At 47.2% G+C, this 26,730-nt stretch overlaps 1 protein-coding gene across 12 annotated transcripts in view; it reads left to right on the forward strand.

Annotated features, from left to right (window-relative positions):
* The window catches only part of PARP16 (poly(ADP-ribose) polymerase family member 16), a 47,921-nt gene that overhangs the window by 3,768 nt on the left and 17,423 nt on the right, over positions 1-26,730 (forward strand). For 3 of the 12 annotated variants that reach the window (XM_054716125.1, XM_054716126.1, XM_054716135.1), the window contains exons 3-8: positions 8,700-8,837; positions 11,825-12,031; positions 16,132-16,303; positions 17,932-18,073; positions 19,889-19,970; positions 21,215-21,258. In XM_054716125.1, coding sequence (XP_054572100.1) covers positions 8,700-8,837; positions 11,825-12,031; positions 16,132-16,303; positions 17,932-18,073; positions 19,889-19,970; positions 21,215-21,258 — 785 coding nt within the window. Of the gene's footprint in view, positions 1-8,699; positions 8,838-11,824; positions 12,032-16,131; positions 16,304-17,931; positions 18,074-19,888; positions 21,114-21,214; positions 21,259-26,730 lie in introns of those variants that run through there. The other 9 variants (XR_008556104.1, XM_054716130.1, XM_054716131.1 and 6 more) reach the window with 7 other exon arrangements.

Consider the following 26,730-nt stretch of genomic DNA (forward strand, 5'->3'; position numbering starts at 1 on the left):
ATCGAATCAGCTGCCTCTTGCACACCCCCTACTGGGGATGTGCCCGCAACCAAGGTACATGCCCTTGACCGGAATCGAACCTGGGACCCTTGAGTCCGCAGGCCGACGCTCTATCCACTGAGCCAAACCGGTTTCGGCACAAGGCAGATTCTTACCAGCCCATTCTGTTGCCATTTTCCTTATTGTGCACCTTAAGGAAACTGGTCCAGGCCAGACAGAGTCTCGGCTGTCTGTAGGCATGGCTCTAAGGAGCAGTTACCCAAGAGAAGGCAGCTCACCAGGCAGGACCTGGTATGACCTCTGAGAGCATGCACATGTTCTTAGATAAACACACTTCAGGTTTCCTTTTGCCACAGTTTACATGAGTTACAGAAGAAAATGTGGAGAATTTGGCATCGGGACCTGTATCTGAGTCAGTGATTAACTTTGAAAGAAAAGGGAATGAGGTCTGGATTCCTTCTTCTGGGTCATTTTGTGGTTACCTGAAGAAGGAAGGTGTGGGCTGTTAAAACACTTGTATTTTGCTGCAGCGGTTTGGCTCAGTAGATGGAGCATCAGCCTGTGGACTGAAGGTCCAGGGTTTGATTCTGGTCAAGGGCACATACCTCCGGTCAAGGCTGCATCCCAGACCCTCTGATCGGGGCACGTGTGGGAGGCAACCAATTGATGTGAGTGACATCAATGTTTCTTTCTCTCTGTCTCTCCCCCTCCTTTCCACTCTCTCTCTCTAAAAAAAAAAAAAGAAAAAAAATCAATGGAAAAATATCTTTGGGTGAGGATTAAAAACAACAAAATAAAGCATCTCTGTATAAAAAAAAAAAGAAAGTCTATCATTTTTATTTGTTTAGCTAAAAGCACTTGGAAGTAATGTGAAACAGTTTATCATATTTAATCATTTTAAATTAATTTTCTCCATCTAAAGCCCCAAATCATTTCTCAGGTGCCTAGTTTTGAGGATATTTTTATTCTGAGGCAACACTTCAGCTTTACACCGGGAGGTCTTTGTATTCCCAGTGCCTGGGAGGTGCTTAGCAGATGTTTGAGGAATCTAACTGGCTGTGTGTGATTGCCCAGGTGGAGGGTTTCTGCTCTTGTTCCTTGAACAAGGGTTGGCTGAGCCCTTATTGGTCAGAGAATCCAGCCCATTCTGTTGCCATTTTCCTTATTCTTGGGATGTCCTGTAGCCCTGACCAGTGACCCTCAAACTTCATGTCTGTTTTTTCCCCCTAGGAACCCCATGCCCTGGTTCTCCATTAGTCTGCAGGCCCTTTCTGGGGGTGGGAGGTGGGTGGTAATGGCTCCTTTATATATATATTTTGTTCATCCTCACCCAAGGATATTTTTCCATTGATTTTTAGGGAGAGAGTGGAAGAAAGAGGGAAAGACAGAGAGAAACATCAATGTGAGAGAAACACAGCGATTGGTTGCCTTCTGTACATGCCCTGACCAGGGCCTGGGCCGGGGAGGAGCCTGCAACCAAGGTACGTGCCCTTGGCCAGAATCGAACCGGGGACCTTTTGGTCCACAGGCTGATGCTTTATCCACTGAGCCGAACTGGCTAGGGCAGCTCCTTTATTTTAATTCCGGGCCCTTCCACTTGAGAGTGGGGGTGAGGATCAGTAGCAGCATCCCCTGGGAGCTTGTTAGAAATGCAGAATGCCGGCTTCCCCTCTCAGACCTACCCAGTTAGTATATGATTTTTTTTTAATTGGCATTTTTAAAAATCAATTTTTCTAATTGATTTTGGAAAGAGAGAGAGAGGAACATCGCTTTGTTGTTCCACTTATTTATTCATTCACTGGTTGCTTCTTATATATGCCCTGACTGGAGATCAAACCCACAACCTTGGCATAAGGGGGTGACACTCTAACCAACTGGGCTACCTGGCCAGGGCAGGCTCTGCAGTTTTAACAAGTCTGAGAAGCATTTGCATGTAGCCTGCCCTATTCCCATCCACCATTTGGGAGTGGGGGTGGGAGGCTGTACTGGCTCTCCTGGTTCTGGTCTCTGGCTTGCTCTCTCTAGAACAGCTGACTCCCCAATGTCTGGGTTGAAGAAATAAGCTTCTCTCTGACCTAACCTCAGGGCAGGCCTGCTCCTCCCCGCCACCCCTTTTAACCCCCCTTGTTGTCCAAGCAAACTTTCCCTCATCCTTTAAGACACAGTTGGAACCTCATCTTACTCTGTGCTTTTACCCCCAGCAGTTAGGAGTTCTTCTTCTGGTTCCTTCACAATATTGTACATTTGCTTTTATAAATAACTAGAGGCCTAGTGCACGAAATTCGTGCACTCAGAAGGGTCCCTCAGCCCAGCCTGCACCCTCTCGCAGTCCAGGAGCCCTCAGGGGATATCCGACTGCTGTGGAGGCGGGAGAGGCTCCCACCACAGCCGTTACGTTCGCCAGCCGTGAGCCCAGCTCAGGGCTTCTGGCTGAGCAGTGCTCCCCCTGTGGGAGCGCACTGACCACCCGGGGGCAGCTCCTGCATTGAGCGTCTGCCCCCTGGTGGTGAGTGTGTGTCATAGTGACCGGTCGTTCCGCCATTCGGTCGATTTGCATATTAGGGTTTTGTTATATAGGATACTATGATAAACATCCTTCCACATAATCATTGTTTATATCTCTAGTTATTTCCTTTTTTTTCTTCTTTATATATCTAGTTATTTTCTTGAGGTCAATTCTGAAAGGTGAAATTGCTGCCTCAAAGGCTAACAGAACTTTCTAATGAAGGCTTTTGATGCTTATTTCCAGGTTAGAAATGGAATTGACATTGGCTGAGGGAGATTATTCTTTACAAGGCTCTCAACCTTGGCTCACACTGGAAAGCTTTAAAAAATACTTCTGTCTGGGCCCCACCCTTAGAGATTCTGTTTTTAATTGATCTGAGGTGGAGCCTGGGCAGTGGGACTTGTTCGTTTATATTTGCAGAAAATGTATAGTTTAAAATTTTTCCTATTAATTGATTTGATCATTTTCATGAGCACCCAGCTACTGGTAGTGAGGAAATGATAACAATTAGATTTAGTCCAATCAATAAGTATCAATGTAGGTACATACTTGGTATTTCAAGTTAAAGTTCTCAGTCTCTCAGATTACCTTTTTATTTCCCTGTTCTCAAAGATGATATCTGAAGAGACAAGTAGAATATACAGATATGACAAGATATTGATACTGGCATAGATATGATGTGATGTGACTGGCGGAGAGTGTGTGGCTAGAAGGATTCCTCAGCCTACGGGATGGTGATGTGGAGGATCCAGGGGTGGGATTTATCTTTCCAGTAGAAACCACCTCCTCCCTTCTCAACCATCCCAGACATGTATGCCTTTCCTCTGCAGATTGGTGAGCAGTAGAAAGGGACATTTGATTAATAATAATAGTATAGTCCCTAACACTTATTCAATGCTAATAGCCCCTACCACTCACTGGGCACTGTTCTGAGCTGTTTCTTTGTGGAACTCATTTAATCTTCCCATTTAATCTTCCTATCAGGTAATCAGTGTATGTGCTGGGAGCAGACCACCCTCCAGCTCCCAGGTGTTGCTGGTGTGTACCCAGGGTGGGGACTCCTGGAAAGGGTCCCCATGATGACTTCTTTTGTGAAGAGTTCTCCTATAAAGTAGACTCTCACCCCAGTCTGTTTTAGTGACTCTGTTTTTTCTTTTTCTTTTTAAAAAAATATATTTCTTTATTGATTTCAGAGAGGAAGGGAGAAGGATAGAGAGATGGAAACATCAATGATGAGAGAGAATCATTGATCAGCTGTCTCCTGCACGCCCCCTACTGGGGATCGAGCCCACAACCTGGTCATGTGCCCTTGGCCGGAATCGAACCTGGGACCCTTCAGTCTGCAGGCCGACGCTCTATCCACTGAGCCAAACTGGCTAGGGCATAGTGACTGTATTTTCATACCTTAGGTTTGGGCAAAGCCAGGTGCATCCGTATGTAACTGCAGAGTCTGCCTTTCCAGCCTCATCCTGGCAGCCTATCGGCTCCATCCGTCCCTCCCACCCCACTGTTACGGGTGTCACTTTGGTCCTGAGGCTGGTGACCTTGGCTGTACCTTTGGTTCATTTCCTTCCAGCACCTCCACCCACATCTAGTAATTATGACCTCCGGCATCTTCCTAGACAAGGATTTTTATTATTATTATTTTTTTAATCCTCACCTGAGGACATGAGAGCAACAGCGAGATATCGGTTGCCTTCTGTATGTGCTCCAACCGGGGACTGAACCCACAACCCAGGTATGCGTTCTGACCAGGAATCAAACAGCAACCTTTCGGGGCACAGGACAATGCTCAACCAACTGAACCACAAGGATTTTTTGGCAGATGTTCTCTCTTTCCTGCTGCCAGCCCTTCCAGGACAGCGTTGCTTATCATCTAAGCCTGGTGATAAGAAGCACCCGTGGCAACTTCTGTAACTAGGTTCCTGGGCCTCCTCCCCAGGAGAACGTGTCCTGGGTGGTTGCAAAGTGTCCACTGGGATGTACTGTCACCTCCTGACTCAAAGCGGGGAGGTTGAATGGTCTCCTTCCAGGTTCATCAGTCCTCTCTCTTCTCTGCTTTCCCCCTGCTGGTTCCTGCCCTTGGCTTCTGTCACGCAAACCACCTCTTTCTTGAGAGACTTCCTTTCCTAAACCTTGGACTGCCCAGCACTGCCCAGCACTCGGGCCTTGCTCAGGTTCCCTGAGCCACTTCTTCACCTGAATCCTTCCTCGTTCCCCAGAGTAGAGGCTGCGAACATATGTTCTGTGGGATGACAGGCTGTTCTTTAGCCTTTTAGAAATTGGGAAGTTGAAGAAATGCAGCTTGCTCATTTCTTTTAAAAATGAAAAAACATTTGAGACGCCACTGCTTGGGCAGAAACCAGCTGGAACGGGAGTTTGGTGGCTGGGCCCTGTGCTAGGCCAGGGGTCACTGTTCAACACCGGTTTCTTAGACTCTCCCCTTACTCATTTTCCCCCTCTGGCTCTGGGGGCATTTGAGCCTGGGACCATATTTTGGGACTAGGCCGCTGTTCACGTCACTGCCTCTCTGCTAAGCTCTTTCCACTGGGAGTGCTCTCTCTCTCAGCCTCTCAAAATCCTCCCATTTACACCAGGTCCCATTCCTCTCCTACCTGACCTGTATACCCTTCCCTCTGCCTTCTTCCCCACCCCCCAGAAATGCCTGCCTTCCTCCTGAACACTTATTCTCCTCAATCCGGTTATTGGTAAATGCCTTCCACTGCCACGAACAGTGGTTGGTAATGTTTGTCTCTATGGAGGGTTTTGTGTCTCCTGACCCTGCTTCATACTTCACCGGACACACATCTTTCTCCTTACCTACAGGGCCTCGGCACAGCTGGTAGCTGTCTTGATTTATTATGTGGGGGTGGGAGACTCCAGGAACATACGGGATTGGCGTCCCAAGCAGCTTCTTAAAGCTCTGTGGGAATTGCTCCTTGGGGTTAAGATATTTAGTCCATTATAAATTTCTCCATTGGTAGGAGAGAATCCCAGAGAACAGACCCTAGAGTCAGGCTGCCTGGCTTCATGGCCCTGCTCCTGAAGAGCTGCAAGACCCTAGGTAAGGGGCTTACCCTCTCCAAGCCCCAGTTCCCTCCCCTTTCAAACAGGTTGTTGTGAGGATAAAATGAGATGCCGTGTGCACAGCATTTAGCCCAGTGCCTGGCATGTGATACGGCCTCAATAAATGTTAGCTTTTACCATCTTGCCCTGATCTCCGGGCCAGCTTCTAGCTGACTGCTGGCTCCAGAATACCTACGATGGAGTTGGCCCTCAGGAAGCATTTGCCCAGCGAGGCTTGATGTGGCCCCAGAGAAGACTCAGCTGTGGCTTTGGGATAACACGTGTGGAGCGAGTCAAGTACCAGTTGAGGGCTGTGTTGAACAGTGACCCCTGGCCTAGCATAGAGCACAGGGGAGCCTAGAGGTTGGGAGTGGTCAGGGTCAGGGTCAGTGACTTTAGGCTGACCTTGAAGACTGAGTAGACTCTCATGCAGGACAGCTGCAGAAGCAAGAGAAGGAAAGACAGGGCACTTGAGGAATGGTGTAGGGGGAGCAGGTGAGAAGCATGTTTCAGGAGGTACTGTTAGGCAGAGAAGCCAGAACAGATTCCCAAGGGCCTCGTGAAGGACAGAGTTGCTAGATTAGCAAAAAGCAATATAGGCCACCTATTTAAATTTGAATTTCAGAGAAGCAACACATAATTTTTAAAGTGTGAAGTATGCTGTAATTATTGCATGGGTTATCCTCCTAGTAAAAGTCTTATTTTGTTATTTACCTGAAATTCAAATTCAACTGGGCAGGCTGTATTTTATGGGACAGGCCTATTTGTGTTCCTGGTCCCCAAAAGGCACTGCTAAAATGCAGACAGGTTTTGGTCACAAGAAGAAAAAGAATCTTGTTAACTTGTTGGAGCAGATTTATTTTTCAGAGTAGCCTGAAAAGTGAAATAGGACCTGAGGAAGGCCAGTTAAGGGTTAAATAGCGGGGTGGGGGCGGGGAGGTTGGGGGGAGGGCAAAGAGAGGAGCCCAGCAGGACATACAGGGCAGGCAGCAGTGGGAGGGCCTAGCCCTGAAAGAGGGCTGTACCCAAGGGCGCTCAGGCGAGGCTGGGGTTGATCTCGGAGCTGGGAGCAGTCTCTTCCCCTTCCCCAGACTGACCTGGCTTAGCTGACTGTCGTTTTGTAGGGCTCTCTGTACCCAGGTCTGGAATGTTGGCAAGGGCTGCGGCTCACAGGTGGAATTTGAGAACAGGAGTGATGGGGACAGTGATTGTGGGAGAGAAGACTCAGCTCTGGCTTTGGGATAACAAGTGTGGACCAGGAGTGGAAAAGCAGGACAGGTGAGGTCACAGGATGCTGGGAGGTGTCCTTTGGACTGGGCAGGCAGCAGCACCATTTGCAACACAGCGTCAAGTACCCTTCGTGGCTCTGTATTGCCTATAGAACAAAGCCCAGAGACCTCAAGTACAGAGTGAAAAAAAAAATCATCAGTGGTTGTAAATGGAAAGCACACACTGATATTCATGAAGCACCAGCTACATCCCCAATAAAAATGTATTTGGGAGTGTTGTCAGGGAGAAATATAAATAAGAAAAAAAAAAAAGAAATGAACATATATAAACCAGGCCCTGATATTCTGTTACTTTCTTTAATCTTCCTGTCAACCTCATATGGAGATAGTGGGCTTCCCACGTTAGAGAGGAGATTGAGGCTCAGCCAGGTCCAGTGCTTGGTTTAAGGACACCCTGGGGAGGGGGGCTGGGGAGTGAGGAAGTGGCGTGCAGGAGGCAGTTGATGGATGTTACACTCTCACACTGATGTATCTCTTCTCCCTTCCTCTCTAAAAATCAGTAAACTATTCTAAAAAAAAAAAAAAAAAAAAAGGAGCAGAGATTCAAACCCACATCTGTCTGCTTTTTCCCTATGTGCAGGAAAGAGGAGGGTTAGAAAAACACATGACTGTCCCTGGCCTCTAGGAATCCTGGCCTCACGGGGGAGAGAGAAGAGGGGATGAGGGCTGTAGGGGTGTGGAGAAAGGGGTGCCTGGGTTGGCAGAAGTGGGGGAAGGGGCATTCCAGGGGACTGAGTGAGCAAAGTTTGGAGGTGGTGCAACCCAAGGCGTGTTCACAGATGGCCCCAGTGTACGGTGATGTTTTAAAAAACCATCTAGGGAGATTTGGCTTCTAGTCATAATTTCTGAGCAAAAGCCCCAGTTCCCTTGTAGCTACATCTGTTAGTCCAGATCCCCAGCCCCTTAACAGAAAACCTGGCACCAATGTGTTTCAGAATTCAGATTCTACCCAGTTTTACAAAGGCAATAATGTAGTGTAATGGTACAACTAAACTGGCATCTGTGGTGGGCCGCGCGGGCACCAGCCTAAACCAGAAGGCCCTAGGACGGGTTGCCACGTACGGCAGGGGTTCTGTTTCTACGGAAGTCCTTGGAGCAGTCCACACGGAGTTCCAGGATCTAGTCTTTGTCTTGAGGGTGACCGCTCATGTGTAAAAAGAGGTTCATGTCCGGTGGGTGTAGGAACTGCTGTGGCCTAATGAGGCCCCATGTTGACAGAGACTGGTCTCTCCTGTAAGAACGCCGTAGACGCAGCTGCCAGGGCCTCACAGAAAGTCGCCGCTTTCAGGGAAACCTCAAACCATGGGTCCCGACTTGCAGTTTCTCCCAGCGTAGGTGCAGCTTACTATTCTGGGTGATTTTTACCATAAGCAGCCTTGCCTGGTTATGTATGTAGTTGCCATACTTCCTTTAACCAGTGTCTAGGGGAACAGGCTGACAGGAAATTAACTGCAGGTCATTTTCTCATGCTTTGCTAACCCTTTACCCACCCGCGTACATATCATGTATTTGATAACACCTCCCAGGCCAGGTGGCATCTCATAATCAGAATGGATATTCCTACAGCAAAATGTAACATGAAGTGGGATACTAGAGATTAAACGATCCTCACATCAGTTCAGGTCGGGTTTTGTACCAAATGAGTTACGAAACCTTGCAGTGTTTGGAGCACTTGGAGTTGGATATTCTTTGGAAAGGGGACCATAGACCTGCCCATGTCCCCTCCTCTTAGGAAACTCATGACCTGAAAGAAGTGCAGGTTGCTGTCTTACCGCTAGAGGGCTCCTGGTTCTCATTTTGCCTAGGATCCTTACTAATGGAGGTTTTCCTCACTTCAGCTTGCAGATGCCAGCAAGTTACCCAACCTGAAAGAGCTTCTCCAGTCCTCTGAAGAGAAAGACAAACGGGCCTGGGACCTGCTGAGCTGGATTTTATCCTCAAAGGTCCTGACAGTCCACAGTGCAGGGAAGTCAGAGGTGAGACTTTGATCTGTAGGATCACAGGTTCCTAGGGACCTCCTTGTGCACCAGATAATCCAGGCAGTTTATTACAAATGCAGATTCCTGCACCTTGCCCCCAGAGATTCTGATTCTGTGTCTGAAGTGGAGCCCAGGAACTTGCACACTGGCAATGCAAAGCTGTGTTCTTCCTCCTGCTAAATGTGTGACCTTGAGCAGGTTTCTTGGTACATTTCAGTACCTCAGTTTCCTCATCTATAAAATGGGGATACGAGGTGCCTCGTTAGCGCAGTAGGTAGCGTGTCAGTCTCATAAAATGGGGATACAAATAGTATGCTTCCATCAGGGAAATGCGTTGAGAATTGAATGAATTGTCACACTTAGAACAATGTGTAAGGGCACATGCTAAGGGCTCTGTAATGTTGGGTATCACAAGCAGCCCAGGTAATTCTGATGAGGGCGAACCCTTGGCCACACCTTAAGCAACATGGGCCTAATCCAGGTGTTAGGAAACAGAGAGGCAGAGCCTGGAATATTGGAAAACCTCATGCTCTGGGTTTAAATTCCACTTCCACCATGCCTGGCCGGTATGGCTCAGTGGTTGAGTGTTGACCCATGCACCAAGAGGTCTCTGATTCGATTCCTGGTCAGGGCACATGCCTGGGTTGTGGGCTCAAGCCCCAGAAGGGGGTGTGCAGGAGGCAGCCAATTGATGATTCTCTCTCATCATTAATGTTTCTTTCTCTCTCTCCCTCTCCCTTCTTCTCTCTGTAAAAATTAATTTTAAAAAATTGAATTCCACTTCCACCCATAATTTTTCCATTTGTAAGCTGAGAATATTAATAGGTACCTCAGAGGGGAGCTATAACAGAATGTGTGTCACTCCCATATACCACACGTTCGATAATTTGGTGTCCTTGCCTGGCCGGATCTCCCAGGGACACACTGGGATAGCAAGGACCAGAGTGTGGGATGGCAGATCTGCAATCTGGTGCTCTTTCCTCTGAGAGGCAGCAGGGGTTTATCTGTTCTGTTCTTCACTTAATCAATTTTAACTTAAGAGCATTCCGTTTTATAAGCTCCTGCTAAAGACGGAAATCCTTAAGTGGCATAGAATTTGATGTCTTGGATTCTGGTGTTTAGGATCATCCATCTATGTTGGGAGGGAAAGTAACATAAAGCGCCCTGGAGTGGGAGTCAGTGGGAGATATTCGGGTCCAGGCTGGATTGCTAACTCTTAGATGATCCCTGGGTTTTACTTTTGTCGTATGTTAAATGGAGATTTATTTATTCCTTGTAGGGGCATCAGGCACCAACTAGATATTGCTGCAAGTAAAGCAGATAAGATAATAGCTCCTTGACTTTGTTTTATGGACCAGTTAACTTCCATTAAAATATGGAGTGTTGGCATCCAGGATTATATCAGCTTTTTATTGACCCAAGCAAGGACATTAGCCTACCATGTATCATCATTTTATAAAAGGGTGTTTTAACACAAAAAAGGAGGGTGGTCCTGACCTTAGAATAGAGAGCAGTGCAGGGAAAGGGTCATGGCAACCTTACAGCAATGTGTGTGTGTGTGTGTGTGTGTGTGTGTGTGTGTGTGTGTGTGTATAAAATATATATAAATATATATCTATTACATTGACCTAAATTTTCTCTTTAAAAATTTTATTGATTGATTTTGGAAAGAGGATGGAGAGAGAGAGAGAGGGCGAGGGGGGGGGGAGAGAAAGAGAGAGAGAGAGAGAAGAAGAAACATTGATTTGTTGTTCCACTTATTTATGCATTCATTGGTTTATTCTTTTTAAAAAATTATTTTTATTGATTTCAGAGAGGAAGGGAGAGAGAAATAGAAACATCAATGATGAGAGAGAATCATTGATCGGCTGCCTCCTGCACATCCCCCACTGGGGATCAAGCCCACAACAAGGGCATGTGTCCTGAACGGGAATTGAACCATGACCTTCTAGTTCATAGGTCGACACTCAGCCACTAAGCCATGCCTGGTGGATGGTTTATTCTTATATGTGCCCTGTCTGAGGATTGAATCTGCAACCTTGGTGTCTCAGGATGATGCTCTAACCAGCTGAGCTATCGACCAGGGCTGCCCTAATTTTTCTTATTTAATCACAACCCAGAGAAAATTCCGCCTTCTCCATAGACTGTGACTTATTGTTTGGAAATCACTGAAATGTGTGGTTTCTGCCCTAAAAAGGATTGTTGCCCCTTAGGAAATAGCTCACCCTTTTGTATCAGTTAGTTTTTTTTTTTGCCTCATAACAAACCATCCCCCAAAAACCTAGTGGCTTAAAACAACACTGATTATTTCTCATGATTCTGTGGGTTGGTCGGGTGGTCCTTCTGGGTGGGTCTGGCTCACCTGGGGCTGGGTGATCTAGGGTGGCCTCACTTATATGTCTGGGGCTTCAGCTGGGATGGCTGCTGTGGTTGGGCCTTCCTCCATGGGGCACTCATCCTCCTACAGGCTAGCAGGGCTTGTTCAAGCCTCTGTTTGCCACATATTTGCCAAGGTCCCATTGGCAAGTCGCATGGCCGAGTCCAAATTCAAGGGGCAGTGAAATAGTGTCCATCTCTTGATGGAATCTTGGTGGAATTCCACCTGCAAAGTCACATTGCAGAGGGGTGGGAGGAAAAATATGTGGCCATTTTTGCCATTTATCACACCTTTCTACCTCCTGAGATTATTGTAAAGATGGAATATAGGAAGTAGATGTGAAAGTTATGAAAATTAAGAGTGACCTTTAGTTAGAAGGAACAATGCCTGCTTGTCAGCCTGTTGTAGGAGAAAAACATCAGAGGAAGGCAGTGTTGAGCTGGAAGCTCTGAGCTTATTTATAAACTGATGTCTTTATTCTCATGAAACCAGTTGTTCTCATGAACAGAGTCCATTAGACTTTAAGCCCAAGGCTTTAGGAGGCCATTTTGGCAGCACATTTTACCAGCTTCCCGAATAAAATTTCAACTCCCTTCATGTTTTCAAGTTTGAAAAGATCCAAAAGCTGACTGGTGCCCCTCACACTCCTGTCCCTGTGCCGGACTTCCTATTTGAAATCGAGTACTCCGACCCAGCGAATGCCAAATTTTATGAGACCAAAGGAGAACGAGACCTAATCTACGCCTTCCATGGGAGCCGCCTAGAAAACTTCCATTCCATCCTCCACAATGGCCTGCACTGCCACCTGAACAAGGTGGGGCCCAAGCCTGCTGACATTTGGGGGGGCGGGGTTGGGGGGTCAGCGGGTCAGGGGTGGGAAGGGGTAGGTTCCCTATGTCCTTGCCACTCAAAGTGTGGTTCACAGACCAGCAGCAGCTGGGAGCCTGTGAAAACGCAGAATCCTGGGCCCACTTGGACCTTCTGAATCAGAACCTGCATATTAACAAGATCTCCAGGTGATTCCTATACTGATGACAGTTTGAGAAGCATCTCTGGGAGTCAGCTCACCAGGTGACCCCAGTGTGTGGTCAACCCTCACCACGCAGCATGGCTCCCGGACCGGTGGCACCACATCACCTGGGATCTTGTTGGACAAGTAGAATCTCAGGGCCCACCCCAGGCCACCTGATGAGGAATCACACTTTAACCAGCTCCCCTGGTGATCGCTTTGTGTTTTGAAGTTTGAGAAACACTGCTCTAGGGGTCACTCCAAAAGAGTTTGCCCTTGGAGAAATTGGGGGATGTGCCAAGGAGAGGTCCTTTCCCTCCCTCCTTGAGTTTGCTTCCTCTCTTTAGTGTCCTCTCTTTTTAAAGAGTCAAAACAGTGTCAACAACCCCTTCTCCATTGGCACATTTAAAAAACACACAAATATATTTATTTCAGAGAGGAAGGGAGAGAGAGAGAGAGAGAAACATCAATGATAAGAGAGAACCATTGGTTGGCTGCCTCCTGCATGACCCACACTGGAGATTGAGCCCACAACCCAGGCATGTGCCCCGACCGGGAATCAAACTGTGACCTCCCGGTTCGTAGGTCAACGCTCAACCACAGAGGGCACATTTTTAAAAAAATCTTTTAAAAATTGATTTTTACAGAGAGAAACGCCAATGTGAGAGCACAGCATTGATTAGCTACCTCCTGTTGGGGATTGAGCCCGCAACCCGGGCATGTGCCCGGGAGTGAAACTGGGAGTGAAACTGGCAACCTTTCAGTGCACGGAATGATGGTCAACGAACTGAGCCACACCAGCTAGGGCTCCGCCTAGCTTTTTTTTTTTGCCTCTCTGGGACGTGCAGGAGGAGAGTACAGACAGGAGCCAAAAAGACCACCTTAGCGGCTCTGCAGCCTGTGCAGATGGATTTAAACGCTCTGAGCCTCAGTGTCCTCCTCTGGACCATAGGGCACCGCCACCCACCTTCTGGTGTGCTGAGAGGATTGAAACAGTTGATGCTTGCAAAGGCTCTTTCTGTGCTAAGCACCGAGGACACTGCTTTTCTAGGAGTTCGGGTAGTAGCTGTGCTGCAGCCTTTCCTCCTGTCATGCAGCACCTGCCTTGTCTGAGGGGCTGGCTCCCCGAGCCGCAGGCTGAGCGGTGGCTGATGCAGCCTGGAGGCGGGAGAGGCTTCCCAGCAGCGCTGCAGCGGATTAGCAACCAGTGCAGTTAGGTTTCGTTGAGGGCTTGTTTACACTGGCTTTCAGCTGCTTATTTCGGCCAGGCTACTGGAATCCCGGGCCTCCCCCCACAGCAGAGCAAGCCTGAAGTTGCCTGCAGATTACAGTCTGTACACCAGACCTTCACTTCAGCCCCCCAGGGATTTTGCTGCTTAGCAGCATCTCATCAGAGTCCTTTGCTAAAGTGTCTGCTCCTGCCTCTTCTGTCTGGATTTTCAGTGAGACGTCTGCCAGTTGAAGCTGTGAGATTGTTCTCATGGTAGAGATACCCCAAGTCTCCCACTCTTCTGCTCACTGCAGCCATGCTTGAGGTTCTCGAGTCTAGAAGGGTGTATATATATGTAGGCATCGGGGAGAATGGATGTGGGGTCAGATCAGAGGACATCCAGTATCCTTGGAGAGGTCTGTGTAGGCTTTAAAGACATGGGAACTCTGCCTAACCCAGCAAGAGGCTTTCCAAAGGCCAAAGGCTTGTTTCATAGCCCCTAAGCGTCACTTAATTGGCTTAGAATTGTGGACGTCTGGTGCCACCAAACAAGACATTTCTCAGTTCCCAAGCACAGGATGTTCGGCGTGCTGTTAGAGTCCACTCGTTGTCTTGTGATACTGATACTGTGGCCCCAGAATAGCAGCTGCTCTGGGTAGCAGCTACCTGGAAGTTGTGTTGAGAAGGATTCTGAGCCAGTGTGAATGAGTACCATCACTGATATTTTTATGTTGGCCATCACGGTTGATTATTGATGTCTACCATGGGCAAGGATTTGTCTGCTATGCCTTCTGTAGGCTCCCCTGGAGGTATTTAACCAGAGATCCTTGTCTCTCACCTGGCATGCTTCCTCACGGAGGGCACCAAGTTAGCACTACCACCAGGGAGCTGCCTTCTAGATTTTTGGACATTTTCTAGGTCAACACCAATACAAAGCGTAAAACTTACCCCAACCCTCCTGTAGGCTTCTTCATTCAGTTATAGTTTCTGGTCTGAGGGATTCATTTCTTTTCTAAGTAGTGACTCAGATTACTGCCCCCTTCAGGTGCGATCCCCCTTCTAGTATGATTTTGCTTCTAGCAGCCCATCAGTGTAACCATGATAATGCATTCATGTGGCAGGAATTACTACATATACTACCACATAAGATCCTGTGCTGGAGTGCCCACTCCTCTCATGTGCCAGGAGTCCTGATCGATGCTTTATATACATTATCTCCCTGAATCCTCACCCATGAACTTATGAAGGAGACACTATTATCACCATTTTATAAATGTAGAAACTGAGACCCAGAGACTTAGTTTATTTTATTTAGTTTTAAATTGATTTTTTATTGATTTTTTTTTTTTTTTTTTTTTTTTTTTTAGAGAGGAAGGGAGAGGGAGAGAGAGCTAGAAACATCAATGATGAGAATCATTGATTGGCTGCCTCTTGCACGACCCCTACTGGGGATCGAGCCTGCAACCCAGGCATGTGCCCTTGGCCGCAATCAAACCTGAGACCTTTCAGTCCTCAGGCTGACGCTCTGTCCATTGAGCCAAACTAGCTAGGGCTGTTTATTTATTTTAAATTCTTTATTGTTTGTTTTTTTTAATATATTTTATTGATTTTTTTACAGAGAGGAAGAGAGAGGGATAGAGAGTTAGAAACATCGATGAGAGAGAAACATCGATCAGCTGCCTCTTGCACACCCCCTACTGGGGATGTGCCCGCAACCAAGGCACATGCCCTTGACCGGAATCGAACCTGGGACCCTTGAGTCCACAGGCCGACGCTCTATCCACTGAGCCAAACCGGTTTCGGCTAAATTCTTTATTGTTTAAAGTATTACATATGTCTCCTTTTTCCCCCATTGACCACTCCCCGGCCACTCCCACCCCGCAGCCAGAGAGTTTTTATAACTGGCCAGCTTGTTGGAGGCATAGGCAGAATTTAAACTCAGGTCTGTTTGGACTCTTTTTTTTTTTTTTTTTAATACCTGTTAATTAAAATATATATATTTTTATTGATTTCAGAGTGGAAGGGAGAGGGAGAGAGAGAGATAGAAACATCAGTGATGAGAAAGAATCATCAATTGGCTGCCTCCTGCATGCCCCACACTGACCAGAATTGAACTGTGACCTCCTGGTTCATAGGTTGACACTCAACCACTGAGCCACACCCGCCAGGCTGGACTTTATTTATTTATTTATTTTGATTGATTGATTTTTTACAGAGAGGAAGGGAGAGGGATAGAGTTAGAAACATCAATGAGAGAGAAACAGATCAGCTGCCTCCTGCACACCCCCTACTGGGGATGTGCCCGCAACCAAGGTACATGCCCTTGACGGGAATTGAACCTGGGACCCTTCAGTCCACAGGCCAACGCTCTATCCACTGAGCCAAACCAGGTAGGGCTGGACTTTTAATATTTATGATTTTCTCACTCAACCTTGACCACAGTAACTACTAGGTTGCCAGGCTAGTCAGGTATATCTACAGTCAACCTGTCGTCAGATAGGAATGTGTTTAGTGTTAACCCCCTAATGATGTCATAGGATTATTGAGTTTATGCCTTTCACTGGGGAAAAAAAAAAAAAAAAGGCTTGAAAATTCTGGGTTTACAATTCTGTTGAAGAAAGACTTGTGTTGCTTTGCTGTTCCATTTTATACTTACCCAGCCTTGTTTCTTTTCTGGTGGGCTCTGCCATTCTAGACGTCCTTGTTCGGGGAAGGCACCTACCTCACCAGTGACTTGAGCCTGGCCCTCCTTTATAGCCCCCATGGCTTCGGGTGGCAGCGCAGCCTCCTGGGCCCCATCCTCAGCTGCGTGGCTGTGTGTGAGGTCATAGACCATCCAGATGTCAAGTGCCAAACCAAGAAGAAAGGTGAGTGAGCACTTGGCCCAGACCTAGGCTGCAGGCCTCAGGGTGCGTAGGCTCTTGCTGTTGGCACAACTGTTGGGCGGGGTACCCATTGCATGCTAAGGGATGGGCTGAGTGCAGGGCAATGCAGGGCAGGGGCCTGCCTTCACACAGTGAGCATGTCTTTATGGTATTGAATGCACAGTAGAAAAGATGTCACTTACTATCAGGTGGTAGGTAGAGAGTGCCAGGTGAGGGGATCCACCGGGCAGATCAGACGACAGAGCCATTGGTGGGTTCCAATGCTCAGAGAAAGCTTTGGGGAGGAAGTGAGATGTGATAGCTGAAAGTGAGTGTGCGAGGCCAGGGTGTGGGCTCCTGAGGGCAGGAAGTGGGACTCAGTCAGTCCTGGGCACCTGGTATCAGTAGGGAGCCTGGTTCATACTTGACGTTCAGTAAATATTTGCCAAATTGAAGCTAAGTACGTGTGTTTAGACCTGTCCCTCCAGGATGCTCTTGTGAGTGCTGGAGCCCTTGGAGGATGTGAGAGGCAACTGAGGCCATGGACAGTAAATCCCAGGCTTCCAGGAAGCAGATGACTCGCTGTTCGCCTCAGTCTACTTCCCTAATATGTCCCTCAGATTGTTTGCCCGGTACCCCCTGCTGTTTTGCCTGCAAAGGCAGAAAAGTCACAGAACTGCCATTCTGGTCTCCAGAACTGGCCTGTTGGTTCCAAAGAGAAAAGGAAAATTGAGAAAACCGTTCCTGGCCTCTAATGTAAAACAACTGGAACCGAGAAACGGGCCGAGGTCCGACGCCACCCTCTTAAACCAGACAGCAGGAATATTTGCATTTATAATTCTTAGGAAGTTTGCAAACCGTGACATTAAACATCAAAACAAAACCTTGCAACGTCTGCTGTGACACAGCTTTGGGCTTTTTTAAATTGCTAAAGATTTTCGTGGTATTAAAAGTTTTGTTTCTGTTTGTTTGTTTAAACAAGTCTTGGTACAAAGAGTAGAAGATGTGTTCTAAGAAGCTCGAATCCAGAATGGCTAATTTAAAATGCCTGCTAAGAGACATGTCTCAGATCAAGTCCTGTTCCTCGTCCCAGATTATTTTTTTGTTTTGAACATCAATCTGCTGCTTTTCTCTGCTTTCCTTGTTCAGCCAAGTTTCCCCCACCTCGTATCTCTTTTATTTTCCTATTCCTTTTCCTCCTTATCCTATTTGTCTCTCTGTTGATTTTCCTGTGTGTTTAAAAAATATATTTTTATTGATTTCAGAGAGGAAGGGAGAGAGATAGAAACATCAATGATGAGAGAGAATCATTGATCGGCTGCCTCTTGAATGCCCCACACTGGTGATGGAGCCTGCAACCCAGGCATGTGCCCTGACCATGGCCTCCTGGTTCATAGGTTGACGCTCAACCACACTGACCCGCTCATTCTCCTGTGTTTTTTTATTGTGACATACACACACACACACACAGACACACACACACACACACACACACACACACACCTATTCCTCGGGCTTCTCCATTCCAAAGACCAGGAGGCTTGACCCATTTATATTCATAATTTGCTGCTTTTGTTATTGTATCCCTTACCCCACCCCCAGTAAAGTGGTGCTTTACTTTCCTCATTCAGATTCCAAGGAGATAGATCGCAAAAGAGCAAGAATCAAGCACAGTGAAGGGGGAGACATCCCTCCGAAGTACTTTGTGGTCACCAACAACCAGCTCCTGCGAGTGAAGTACCTGCTGGTGTACTCACAGAAGCAGGCCAAGAGGTAAGAAGGACGGTCCTTGCCTGTGCCCCCGGAGGACAACTAAAGGCTGCCTTCAAAGTGCTGGGTCCTTTGTTACCAGCACCCCCTTTCCTCCAGCTTTAGGCCTCAGCTATGTGTAAAGTATATAAAGCACTGTGCTAGACATGGTGAGGAGGGAGGATAAGGTTGTGTAAGATGTGGTCCTGGCCCGTCTGGCATGGCTCAGTGGTTGAGCATCGACCTATGAACCAGAAGGTCATAGTTCGATTCTTGGTCAGGGCACATGCCTGGGTTGCGGGCTCGATCCCCAATGGGGGGCATGCAGGAGGCAGCTGATCAATGATTCTCTCTCATCACTGATCTCTCTCTCTCTCTCTCTCTCTCTCTGAAATGAATAAAAATATATTAAAAAAAAAAAAAAAGATGACCTGGCCTTTTGAGGACTGTATATTCTAGTGAAGAAGACAAAGAGATTCGTAAACACAAGTGACATGAGGGACTGGATGAAGCCAAATTGGCTGCCCCAGACCATGGGGCCCCTCAGCCCTAAGCTCCTGGTTTCACTCTGAAACCCATTGATTAGATTAAGCTGAGAGGCAGGTGGTGGCTGGGATTGGGTGCTGCCCAGCTCAGTCACTTTCCATGGTGGCTGTTGAACCACCATCTTCTCTCTGGACCTGAGATACTTCATCTTCATCTTTATTTGTTTATTTATTTTTAAAAAATACATTTTTATTGATTTCAGGGAGGAAGGGGGAGGGAGAGAGAGATTGAAGCATCAATGATGAGAATCATTGACCAGCTGCCTCCTGCACGCCCCCTACTGGGGATCGAGCCCGCAACCCAGGCATGTGCCCTGACTGGGAATCTAACCATGACCTCCTGGTTCATAGGTCGATGCTCAACCACTGAGCAATGTGGGCCAGGCCATCTTCATCTTTAAAGTGAAAGTGTTGAACCCAATGGCAGATGAGGCCTTCTGACTTCTAAAAGCCATGGTAGATGCCTTATCCCATCTCAGCAATGTGATGGTGGTGGTGGTGGTGGTGTGTGTACAGGGTTCTTCAGGGTCGAGGTCTTGCTGTATTGTTGGGGTCTAGCTTTTCATGAGGATGAGCAGCAGGTGAGCAAGTAAGACAGGAAAGGGGATCACTTAATATTTCCCACCCCTGTTGTACATATCAGTGGTTTCCATGCTTCAGGATTTCATAAACCAGGAAAAAACCCTTTTCCCCTCAAATTTGGGAAATTTGTATAGCATTCCTGAGTCTGGTGGACATTATCCTTTGGTTTAAAATCATCTGGCTCTTTGTATTTGAAAATTCCATTCCTTCCCACTTCTCCCTGGAATGTTTCTTTAGTGCACACTTGGACAGTTTAGATCATCTCCCAGCGGGCCAAAGAGGATTTCCCCAGCACAGACTGATAACTGTAGGTGTCTAAAAGTGAAACGGCTTTTGCTAAGTAACCTGCCACCTGCTGCCATCTGGGCAGACACCTTAATTAAACGAGGTCATTCTTTTAGATACCAAAGTCCTGCCTAAGGAACGATGGGGCATAGGAGGTTCAAGAGGAGCAGCTATAAAAGAGAAGCTCAGGATGAGCTCACTGCATAGCTGTCCTTGTACATTTAGAACATGTTCTGGTGAAAGGCGTGTCAGTGCCAGGGCAAACAGCCTCAGATTTCTTGAGCAAAGGAGAACGCACGAAGCTTCATTTCATGGCTCACTCAGAGGATGAAATTCATCATTTCATCTTGGAGCCAGAAGTTGTTGCATACACTTAAAAAAAATGTTTTTCTCATTTTGCCAACATCACTCTTTTTTCCCTTTTAAGCAGGGCTTCAAGCCAGCTGTCCTGGTTTTCCAGCCATTGGTTTACGGTCATGATATTCCTGTACCTGCTGCTGCTGCTCATAGTGAGTGTCATCAACTCCTCCACTTTCCAACACTTTTGGAATCGTGCGAAGAGATAATCTTTCTGGGCCTGGTGTGGGGACCACCTCAACCACGTGCCTTGTTTTGTACCTCCCATGCCCCACATCCAGCCAGGCTGAGCCTGGGGGCCAGTTGGGGACACAGGACAATTTCCATATGCCATAAATGTATCGATTGCCTTTGATGATGCTCCAGCCACACTCCGGCCAATGGGGACCACTGGGCCCTCACTCATAGGTTTTGGGGAGCCCTCCTGTCTGCTCCTGCCTAAGCAGCCCTAGGGAGTTGGCTTTTCCATCAGGGCCAAAGGAAAAAGTCCTGCTGCATTTGAAAACAAAGTGTCCAAGCTGTCAGTGGTATGTTTACAATCGCTCCTGGCGGACGTTGGCCCTTTCTCTAATGCCTTCTGGAAGGCGGAAAATGCGTAGTGGGGACGATAAATCACTAGGCGGTTGCCTTGTTTTGACTTGAGACACTCAAGAGGAATAGTCATGTTTCTCATAAAAATCGGTGGGGATCGGTTTTTGAATTCCATCCACCTTTGTAAGTACAAAACATTTTCAGTTTTCTCAAATCAACAAACAGCATTCTGCTGCAGCTGTAACCCCGTGCCCGACCATGGATGAGAAAGGAAGGAATCAGAGATCTGATTAAAAAATACAAACCTAACAGTGAGCAACTCAAGTGTCTTTTTCTAAAAATTGCTAACTGCTAATTATAGCTGCAGGCCTGCCTCCTATCTCGTTCTCACAAAGCTGCCTTGATTGTGGCCTGCCAGCCACAAGTGCCACGCCGTAGGCCCTCTGCCACTCTCAGCCTTCGAGACTCGGATATGCGTGGACTGAGCCTCCCTCGGAGGGGTCACAGGTCTTTGGGGCTCAGCCGGGGCAGGAAAAGCCTCTGGCTGCCCAGAGAACCTTAGTTCTACTTGCCGTATTCTCTGCCCCTCCTCCCTGCCCTGCTTCAGCCATAATGGAGCCCTGTCTTATTGGTGGGGATGGGGGGAGAGGTTTCTGTAAGGAACGAGGAAAGTAATTTTCTATAATTTGTGAAGTGAAAAAGCCACTATCATGGTTTTTACATTGAATATTGGAACATTTCAAAAATAATAAAGGTATTTTCCTAATTACCAGGTCGCCTTTGTGACGGCTTTCAGCCTCAGCCTGTCTGCCTTGTATGCCCTTTTGCTCAAAATCTTACCCTCTTTTTCCTTCCTTGTTTGAAGTGGCTGTTTGCTGGAAAGCATATATCATCAGGATATATCATCTGGTAGGTATTGATATACTAAATATGAGCACCTACTGTGTGCCAGGCACGAGAAATAGGGCAGGACCAAGGCCAAAAGTCCCTGTCCTCATCGACTGACAGTCTGGCAAGATGGGCAGGTGGACACTCTCAGCAGAGAGGTTGACATTATATGGTGTTATTATAAAAAGGAGTTTTGGGAACTACTTGACAAAACGTCTTAACCTGGCCTGGAAGTGTGGAAGTGACACAGGTAGCACTGCAGTGTGCCTTATGTATGATTTCTTTAATTCTCACGACTGATAGAAAATTGAAATCCCAGAGAGTTTAAATAGCTTGCCCAAGGTTACTTGGCTAGGAAGTGGCAGAGCTGGGAGTTGAACTAGGCAGACTGGTTTCAGACTGTGGGTCTCATAGCCCCTTTACCCCACCCCTGGCTCCCAGAAAAGGGGATGTTCAACTGAAACCTGAAAGTGCTATCAGCATTAGGCTAAGAGGTGGAAGAAGAGTATTTTAGGCAGCGGGAACAGCACACGCAAAGACCTAGAGTTCTTAATGGAGAAGCTAAAAGCAGGAGAGTCATAAGAAGAGGCTGTGGTGAGAAATGGGGCTGGGAGGTGGGCAGGAGCCAGATCATGAAAGACTTTACAAGCTGTGGGCAGGGGACACCATTGGAAGGTTTTTAGCGGAGCTTTTAAGTGGGATATCAGATTTGGTTTTGAGAAAAGTCACTCTGGTGGGTGGTTGGAGAATGGATTTGGGATTATTCTGAGGATTAAAAGAACTGGTAATTTACAGTAGTGCCCAGCACAGAGTAAAATCTGGCATGTTTCACCTGCTATTATCATCATCATCATCATCATCATCACTATTATTTATTTTTAATGGCTCAGTAGAGGGGATGAGCAAGCAAAGGAGACAGCAGGAATATTTAGGGAAATAGGAGGAAACCAAGGCAACAGTTTCATAGAAGCCAAAGAGGAGGGCTTGATGAGTAGTGTCAAATGCTGCTGCGTAGTCAATATTATACCTGAGAAGTATCTGTTGGAGTTACTGAATTAGAGCTCACTGGTGAATTTGGCAGGAGTTCAGTGTAAGGCAAGCATGTCAAACTCAAAGGCTAACATGGGCCAAATAAACAAGGTTTAAGTTTATGTGGGCCACAAAAAAAAAAAAAAAAGCTTCAATTTTCATAGAACCGTAGGTTTATTTCGATAGAGACATGCTGAATACAAAGGGCTGAAATAAATGAGTAATTGTTAACATAAAATAGTAGAACATTTTAATAAAAATTAATATTTTTCTTGAACATTAACTTACCAGACACTGAATAACTGCACAAGTTAATAAGTGTAACACAAATAAACCTATTTTTCTTGTTCTCCAAAAGCGAAATATTTCCTGTTGCGCACACCAAACAAGTCAGTACAAGAAATGACATGGCAATCTACTGCTAAAATATTCACTGCTAGTATTAGTGGGGAGAAATGGTGCGCCTGTGCGTAAGGCGCGTGAGGGAAATGAATGCAACACGATTATAATAATCAGTTATTAATGAATGCTGTAGTTATTAATAACTAGAGGCCCGTTGCACGAAGATTCGTGCAATATGCCTTCCTTCCCCTGGCTGCCGGCACCAGTTTTCCTCCAGCACCCGGGACCCAGGCCTTCGCTCTGGCCGCTGCCTTCCATCTTCGCTCCGGCTGGAGTCTTCACTGCGGCCGGAGTCTTTGCTCTGGCCGGAGCCTCCAGTCTTTGCTCCAGCCTGAGCACTGCTCCTGTAGTTCCCTCTGCCCCCTGTCCTCCCCCTCATAGCAGGCATCCCGCCCCGCCCGGCCACTCCGTGCCTGCATCATGCTGCCCAGAGGCCAGAGCAGCTGGGGGGTGGGGCCGCCACCATCTTTGTTGGGTTAATTTGCATACTCCTGATTGGCTGGTTGGCATTGCAAAGTGACGGTCAGTTTGCATAATTCTCTTTTATTAGTGTAGATTATGTGTAAAGGATATTGTAAAAATTAAGTTACAAAATTTTTTTAAAAATATATTTTATTGATTTTTTACAGAGAGGAAGAGAGAGGAATAGAGAGTTAGAAACATCGGTCAGCTGCCTCTTGCACACCCCCTACTGGGGATGTGCCCGCAACCAAGGTACATGCCCTTGACCGGAATCGAACCTGGGACCCTTGAGTCCGCAGGCCGAAGCTCTATCCACTGAGCCAAACTGGTTTCGGTGAAGTTACAAAATTTTTATTAAAATGTTTCTTACATACTGTTATATTGGCTGGGCCGCAAAAATATTAGTTGTGGGCCGCATGCAGCCTGTGGGCCGAGAGTTTGACATGCTTGGAAGGGATTTGGACAAAGTCCAATGGCACAAACGTGAAATGTGCATGGTTTCCAGGGGTTCTCAGATAATGTTTATTTAAAACCTAGCCCTTTTTCCTGAAACGTACCCCCCCCAAAAAAAAAAACACACCAAAAAAACAAAACAAAAAGAGGCAATGCATTTTATCTGACGTGAAACAGACACTGAGGATGAGTGAAGAATGGTCCTGCCCTCTGTGCTCTCAGACTAGTAGGGGGCCATTGGACAGATAGCTTTTGATATGGGGAGAGAAATCCCTGGAATTTAGAGGATTGGAGTGGGCAGGAGGGAAGACTAGAGCAGGGCCACATGATGATTTTCACAGGCTCTAGGAACTTTTGCCTTCATGGGCCCTCACCTCAATAAAAAATATTTAAAATTATATTTTATGATTGCATTGGTATAAAGAGGAATATATTACTATTATATACTAAAATGTTCTCTTCCACTTAAAAGCTCATTCCCCCTCCCCCCTTCTGATTGTAAACGAAATTAAGATATTTTCGTAATGTGGGTCTTAGGCATTGTACCTACAAGACCTAGTGGATGAGCCAGCCCTGGACTTAAGGTAATGAGGGATAGTATGAGATCTCTGGGTGCTTAGGAATGGAGAGGTAGGAAGGAGAGAAGCCCTAAGAACTCAGTTCTATTTAGCACTGACCCTATATCTAAGGCAGATCCTACAGGCCAGCCAGCTCCAGGAAAAGGCACATTTGGGTGTTGGGAGTTAAGGAGGCTCATGCTGCAGATACTTTTTCATGGAGGAGGAAGAAACAGTGTCCTTGCTGATACCCCACCCCCTCCTGGGTCAAGAGCTTCCCCAGGCAGCTGATGGCAGAGAAGACCAGATGGTGGTTCAGTTGAAACCACCTCACATTGGGGCTCCAGCTGCCTTGGTCTTGTGAAAACAACCCCATCGGCCCTCTGTCACTAAGTCACTGTCAGGGAGGACAGCTTTGGGAGGGGTGGCAAGTGAATCTTCCACAGGTGAGGTACCTGCTTCTGGGAAGAGCTAAGAATCCTGTGAACTGTCAGTTTCCACCACAAAGGGCAGCGGTTTTGTTCTGTGGGCTTTTGGATAAGTGTCCGTGTATGTGAGAAAGACCAGAAGTAGGGTTGTGGTTCACTGTTGTTTCTTATTAATTCATTTTATTAAACCCCGATTGCCTATAAAAGCAGGAGTGGATGGGGAATTTGTGATTTAAAGAGCCCAACTCAGATATTTTTCTTGAGAACATGGCCCCAGGCATCTGAGCCCATTCCTGCTGCTAAACCCAGGAGGTTTGTGTTGGCTTAGAATCAGCAGCACTTACCCTCCCAGTTGCCATGGTGATTCTTGGGTGGGAGGTGTAGGACTGGATTCAGTTCCTCACATACACAAAATCCCAGGACCATACCCCTCCCTACGTCCCCTCCATAGCCCCCACCCGTCTCCCCACTCTGCTCATCTCCACCCTGCCCCACCTCCTGAGTTTTCCATCTCTTGGCCTTTGTTTGTTTTTGCTTTTGTCAGTCTCTTTCCTCTGGATGGGTTTCTGTTTGTTTCCGAACTGTCTGGGGCTCTGCACCATGGAGACAGTGTCCTGGGCTGCCCCTAGCCCTGATCTGGTTAGAATAAGCCCCTCTCCTTTGCATGCCTCTCCAATCTGACGTGAGGAACATCCCAAACACATCACCACATTCCGAATAAAGATAGAAACCACTCACTCCTGCTGGCACTCTCGTCCACCTGGTGAGGGTTTTTAGAAAGTTTTTGAAGTTCTATTGCACTGTCCATATCGTGCAGCCCTGAGAAGGGGAAGCAGCATTTATTGAATACCTACTGTGTGCCAGCTGGTGGGCCAGGCTTTTTGCCTGGAGATGCTTCCTGCATTAAAATTCCACTGCAAGCTGCTGAAGGGCAATGCCCCCAGGTTGTCTTTGCACACCCAAGTATCTAAGATAGGGTGGATACTCAAGAAAAGTTTGTTGGGTGAGTAAATGGATGAAAGGAGGCAAAAAACTTCCCTGCCATAATAGGAGGTAATGATTGAACATCAGTCATGGGATTGAAGTTAGACTTGAGAAAAAATGCCTTGGCAGGGCAGCGTGGGTGGGTGAATGTTTCAGAGAGGGTTGTAAACATCTGCCGTTTGATTGCAGGGAGTCCCGTGTGCTTTCTGTCACCAGAAGTACCTTTGGGAATCGTGGAGGGTGGGCAGGACAGAGCCTTTGTTTCACTGACAAGGCTCAGTCTTAAAATGCAAATGGTCCTGAGAGAGGTTAAACTATTGCTTTCATGGTTCTTCAAGACTGATGACAGACAGCCTTTCCTAAGAGCAGGTTTTAGTAATGAGTGGGGGAGAGAGAGTAAGAAACACTGGAGATTCAAAGGTAAGAGGATTGTTGACCTTGTGAGGGGGTGAGAAGAGAAAAGGAAGGCTGGGGTCACTGGAGTCAAACTCAATACCAGGAGATGCAAAATGAGCTCCCTTCCCAGGCTAAGCGTGTTAGCTCTGCTATGTCCCATAGGCAGAGGGCACCTGGGATGCTGGGAGTGAGACCATGGGAAGTCTTCCCTGGTGCCCACACTGTTAACAGGAGCTCTGGGTTCAGCTCCAATTACCTTTTTAAAAAAAATTTAAATATATTTTCTATTGATTTCAGAGAGGAAGGGAGAGGGAGAGAGATGGAAACATCAATGATAAGAGAGAATCATCAATCAGCTGCCTCCTACACACCCCACACTGGGGATCGAGCCTGCAACCCAGGCATGTGCTCTTGACTGGAATCAAACCCAGGACCCTTCAGTCCGCAGACTGACGCTCTATCCACTGAGCCAAACCAGCTAGGGCTCCACTTACCTTTATAGCCCCATCACGGCAGACCCAGCAGATGAGCTCAGAGGCACACAGGGCACTGAATGTGGGGCAGGGAGGGGCGGCCCCTCCCTGGCACCCCGCCCCTTCGCTGCCTGCTCAGAGCTCAGACCATCAGCCTGCTCTGATTAAATTGACTTCTTTGAGCCTCACATCTAGGAGCTGCCAGCAGCCAAATCCCCCTGATTGTCTGAGATGTTCCCGACATCAGAGAATAAACAGTCTCCCCTGTCCAGCCAGCTGTGACGAGCAGCATTCCTATCGCCCCACCCG

This window comes from Eptesicus fuscus, chromosome 5, assembly GCF_027574615.1.
Source record: "Eptesicus fuscus isolate TK198812 chromosome 5, DD_ASM_mEF_20220401, whole genome shotgun sequence".
Lineage (NCBI taxonomy): Eukaryota > Metazoa > Chordata > Mammalia > Chiroptera > Vespertilionidae > Eptesicus > Eptesicus fuscus.